Consider the following 5,657-nt stretch of genomic DNA (forward strand, 5'->3'; position numbering starts at 1 on the left):
AGTCCCCCTACAACGGCAAGACGAGCATTTGTGGTTAAAAAGTACATGTTTAGTTTTTTTTAGAAAATGACCGATGGTTTCGCTAGATAAGACCCTTATTCCCTGGCTGGGATCGTGTAGAGCTCTTTGAAGCTGCATTAAAACTGCATTTTTAACCTTTAATCCGTTGGACACCATTGAAGTCCACTATATGGAGAAAAATCCTGGAATGTTTCCTCAACAACTTTAATTTCTTTTCGACTGAAGAAAGAAAGACATGAACATCTTGGATGACATGGGGGTGTGTAAATTAACAGGAATTTTTTATTCTGGAAGTGAACTACTCCTGTAATACATTTGGCTGTACCTGTCGGGGGTGATCCGTGTAACAGGGCTGACTGTAGATGTGTTTCAGCGGCCGTAGGATCTCTGTGCCGCCCATATCTGAGCTCATGCTCTTTACTCTCTTCAGAGCCTCTTCCATCGCATCCTCACTGTACACAACACTCTGACTGCAACGACACACACCACAGTCTCTCACAAAACCACAGCTAACTCACACAAAATCACTCCTGAAGAATATTAAACATCCAGTTACTGACGGGAAGAAGGACTCAAAACGAGAGCCGAATCCGTAGATGTTGAAGTAGCATCCCATGGGCAAACTCTTCAGCAGCAGCAGCAGCGTGTCCTGGAGAGACACATGTGCAGATGAGTTCAGTGACTCAATACAACTCAATAAATGTGTCATTATAAATCCTACATCTTACTCTTGCACTTTCAATGCGCTTCTGCGCGTCTTTCCCATGATGCATCGCGCAGCCCATACTGCCGGATCTGTCGACCACAAAAATGAACTCGCCCTGAGACGCCAGTGATGACATCACATCCGCAGGGAACTCTGGGTACAAACTGATCATGAGCGCCGGGTCGCCCATCAGAGACCCTGAAACAGAGACAGGGTAAACAGGTGTAAATGGCCTGAATTCAGTGTGAACCATGTTACGCTGTACAAACCACCTTAACAACTAACCAAGCCCTGCATCCTGACTCACGTATGAGCCACCCTAAACATCAGAGCTCAGAGCAGTTCTGTGCACATTATATTTATTAAAATATTAATATAATTACTAATATTACCCACAAACCCTTGAGCTGCAGACAAGAATATGAAATTCTAACAATGTCAGATATTTTACACTGCAGTCGTGAGTGTAAAGCTCCTATGAGCAGTCAATGACTTAAGGGGTCAGCTCACCCTAAAATGAACATTAAGTCACATATTAGCAGTGTATCTACAGCATACTGACTTCATATACAAACAAAAACCGTCTACCTGACTGAGCTGCAGCCGCTCCAGCCTCCACCACAGCAGAGGGCTGATGGGTGTTCTCATAGTACAGAAGCAGCTCCACATCCTTATCGAACCGGTGACCAGCGCTCAGATTCACCTACACACACATGACAGGCTTCTGGTGATGCTACGTGCATGAAAACTGTACACACACACTTATACACACACTGTACCGTGGCGTGAGTGTGCTGCGCGTCGAGGAACTCCAGAGGATCCAGAGGGCAGCTGGACTCTAGTCTGGAGATGCGGTCTGAAGATCTCACTTCGACACTCAGAGACAGAGTGTAAGGAACAACTGATGCTGAGGAAACTTCTGGAACACCGGCTGCTGAAGCTGAGATAATCACACAGACAAACAGAGATAGTATTTAACACTAGTCAACGTAGAGCCCCACAGCTGAACCAGAAATGCTTCTTGAGCAGCAAATCAGCATCTTAGAATGATTTCAGAAAATCTTCTGATTTCTTGATCACAGCAATAAATTACAGTTTAACAGATATTCACATAGAAAAAAGTTTTAAATTATAATAATATTTCAGAATTTTTACTGTATTTTTGATCAATTAAATGCAGCCCTGGTGAGCAGAAGACACTTATTTCAAAAGCTTCTGACAGTAGTTTAATTGACTGGGGAAGTACGAGTAGTACGGAAGTATCATTCACAATGCTTTCTGGGAAGAACATTTTCATCAAAAGATGTCTTGAACCTTTGTTTTGTTTTTGTTTTCATAACATAACTATTATAAATGGATATAATGAATTATAAATGGAACAACTCTTGTGAAGATGTGGACAGTTACTGTTCTGGCCTATATATGATTTAGGGATGCAACAATACCAATCCGATCCAGAAAATTCTGAGTATCGGCCGATACCGATCCGATAGGCTACCAGCACAGTTTTTTTTTTTAATCAATGTAGAATTTCTATACTTCTGTGTGTTGACCTGATCATCACTATTTTGTGTGTTACAATTTAGTAAATATAGATAAAATTTTTTTTATTAAAAAATTTTTTTTTAAAATTATAATCATAATCTATGACAAAAATACTATTATAAACTAGGCTAGTGGATAATTCAGCAGCAAAAGTTATTCTAGAAAAATCACGAGTGAACAATAATTTTACAACACTTAAATATTTACAGTAGTGAAATAACATTATTTAGTGGGGAACAAATATAAGTGAATAAGTGTAGAACTAAATCTGGTAAAATGTTACACATTGCTTTCTGCATTGTTGTAAAATACATTGATGAAAAACAAGTAGATATTTATATACAAATATACTATAAAATTCAAATCCATTTCTTTTAATTGTAAAGCTGTCACGTTACGCTGCCGGAAGGAACGATGGAGACATAAGTAAGCGAAACAGTCTTTAATAAATCCACAATATTGGGTAAATCCACACCAGGAAGGAAGAATGGGCTCTGAAGAAGGGGGAGGAGAGGGGCCAGGTCAGCGTAACAGTCAATGAGGTCCTCCTCCACCTTCCACTCATCCAGATCCGTACTCAGCTCACCCTCAGCCACGGCTCTCCGCGCTCTCACCGTCCACGGCAATTTCCCTTGTGGCTAGCCGGCTCTCGCACCTGGTCTGACGTATTCAGCAGCTCCAGCTCTGCGGCGATCCTCAGCTCTGTCGGTCCATGCGGCGATGGCTTGTCGGTCGTGGCGGGCTTGGGCTCTCCGTCATCGGTGTAGGCTCTGCACAGTGGGGAGACGGTGGGCTGGGCTCTGGGTCAGGTGTGGATCTAGCGAGATCATCCACGGGGCAGATGGTGAATGGCAATCCGTTTCTCCCCAGAGTCCACTCCATGAAGGCGGCGAAGTCCTCTCGAGGACCATCTTCAGACGCCGGGCCCTGCACACGGTGTTCAAACTTGCATCATAGAATAAGCAGAGCGTGTCGTCCGGGTAGCTGGTGGTGTTAGCTAACATCAGGAACAGTCTTGTATGGTCCTCGAGAGATCTGTCCCCCTGCTCCAGCAGCAGGAGGAGATATTCGGGAAGAAGGAGGGCATCCATGAGGAAGAACACAACGGAAACGAAGGGGTCGAAAACATGCTGATATACTGTATGCGGGTTGGGTCTTCTGTCACGTTACATTGCCGGAAGGAACGATGGAGACATAAGCAAGCGAAACAATATTGGGTAAATTCACACCAGGAAGGAAGAATGACACATGAACACAACTTGTAGACCCGACAGAGGAGGAATACAGACAGGAACTTAAATACATGACATAACAAGGTTATTGGGAGGAACGCAGGTGCACTGAATGACTAATTAAAATAACAGAGGACAGGAACATGACCAAATCAGGGAAAATAGGACCAGAAACGGGCAAAAACACGGCAAAACAGGGCCATGATCCTGACAAAAGCACAGTGATGAGGAAGCAACATATGATAGACAGGAGTCCAATCTATCATATATTGCTGCCTCCATTACTGTGCTTTACATTAGATTATTAGTCTTTCTTGACTATTAGAAAAGCTATTAATAATCTTTCATTGCAAATGTATTATAATATAAATACAGAGCGGCACAAAGTGCTTATGCGCATCCTGTGAACGAGAACTTTATAGTGCTTTATAATGTTTTTGTGCCTTTTATGGGGCTTAACAATAACACAGAATAGTATTCGCACAATATCGGATTTGGATCGGTCTCTTCTGACTGATACCTGATCCAGCAGAAAATGCCAGTATCGGAGCCGAAACCGATACTGAATATTGGATTGATGCATCCCTAATATGATTATGATCTCAGTGTGTGTTGTTAGCTGGAATCAGGTAAACTGTGCACCTGCTGGTGTGTATCTGGGGTTAAGGACAGCCGGCAGACAGAAGCGCAAGGCGTTGTCGGCCTGAACGCTGAGCTCGATGATGTAGACGATGGTGATGGAGGCATTCTGACCCGGAGACAAACAGCCCACACTCAGTCTGAACACGTCCGAACTCTGATCGCTCTCTTCCAGCAGAAACGCCTGCTGACCGGAACTCACAGCATCATCATACTGATCCCGTGCCTGTGAGAGACAAACACATCCATAACCCCAACACCAGAACATCCTAACTTACTGTTATACCAGCTGACATGAGCATAGAGCCACTGTCCACAAGAGCTTAGCGCCAGCACACAGGTGTGTTCGATTAGGGTCGGGATGGAGCAGGAATAGATAAAACACAACACCACTGCTGTTTAGACTCACGCTCTGTTTGTCCTGCACCTCTGCAACAATCTCCTGCTCTCCGATCCTGGCACTGAAGTGGCAGACGGCGGCATCGGCGGGCAGCGGGAAGACGAACACGGCCTCCAGCGGACGATCCTCCTCATTGATATACTGCAAACTGGAGCTGACTGAGGCCACATGATCCTGAACCTGCAGCTGGACTGAGATGCTCTTCAGAGGAACTGAGAGAAACACACAAACATCTCAACACTCTCTTCAGAAGAACAAACAAACAAACATCTCAACACTCTCTTCAGAAGATCAAACATCTCAACACTCTCTTCAAAAGATCAAACACACAAACACCTCAACACACTCTTCAGAAGATCAAACACACAAACATCTCAACACTCTCTTCAGAAGATCTACACAAACATCTCAACACTCTCTTCTGAAGATCAAACACCTCAACACTCTCTTCAGAAGATCTACACAAACACACAAACATCTAAACACTCTCTTCAGAAGATCAAACACACAAACATCTCAACATTCTCTTCAGAAGATAAAAGACACAAACATCTAAACACTCTCTTCAGAAGATCAAAAACACAAACATCTCAACACTCTCTTCAGAAGATCAAACACCTCAACACTCTCTTCAGAAGATCAAACACACATACATCTCAACACTCTCTTCAGAAGATCTACACAAACACTCAAACATCTCAACACTCTCTTCAGAAGATCTGCACAAACACAAACATCTCAACACTCTCTTCAGAAGATCAAACACACAAACATCTCAACACTCTCTTCAGAAGATCTACACAAACACACAAACATCTCAACAATCTCTTCAAAAGATCAAACAAAACATCTCAACACTCTCTTCAGAAGATCAAACACACAAACATCTCAACACTCTCTTCAGAAGATCTAACACACAAACATATCAACACTCTCTGCAGAAGATCTACACAAACATCTCAACACTCACTACAGAAGATCTACACAAACACAAAGACATCTCAACACTCTCTTCAGAAGATCAAACACACAAATACCTCAACACTCTCTTCAGAATATCTACACAAACACACAAACATCTCAACACTCTCTTCAGAAGATCAAACACACAAAC

The 5,657-nt window shown here is 43.0% G+C and overlaps 1 protein-coding gene across 1 annotated transcript in view; it reads right to left on the bottom strand.

Annotated features, from left to right (window-relative positions):
* LOC107573240 (von Willebrand factor A domain-containing protein 5A-like) overlaps nt 1-5,657 on the bottom strand; it is a 26,319-nt gene that overhangs the window by 13,888 nt on the left and 6,774 nt on the right. The window contains exons 3-9 of the mRNA XM_016259678.1: nt 4,553-4,755; nt 4,147-4,369; nt 1,507-1,667; nt 1,316-1,430; nt 750-925; nt 582-670; nt 347-491 (exon numbers count right to left, since the gene is read on the bottom strand). Of these exons, the coding sequence (XP_016115164.1) occupies nt 347-491; nt 582-670; nt 750-925; nt 1,316-1,430; nt 1,507-1,667; nt 4,147-4,369; nt 4,553-4,755 (1,112 nt within the window). The remainder of the gene's footprint in view (nt 1-346; nt 492-581; nt 671-749; nt 926-1,315; nt 1,431-1,506; nt 1,668-4,146; nt 4,370-4,552; nt 4,756-5,657) is intronic.

The sequence above is a fragment of the Sinocyclocheilus grahami genome, unplaced genomic scaffold, assembly GCF_001515645.1.
Source record: "Sinocyclocheilus grahami isolate Dianchi unplaced genomic scaffold, SAMN03320097.WGS_v1.1 scaffold1902.1, whole genome shotgun sequence".
In the NCBI taxonomy this organism is placed as follows: domain Eukaryota; kingdom Metazoa; phylum Chordata; class Actinopteri; order Cypriniformes; family Cyprinidae; genus Sinocyclocheilus; species Sinocyclocheilus grahami.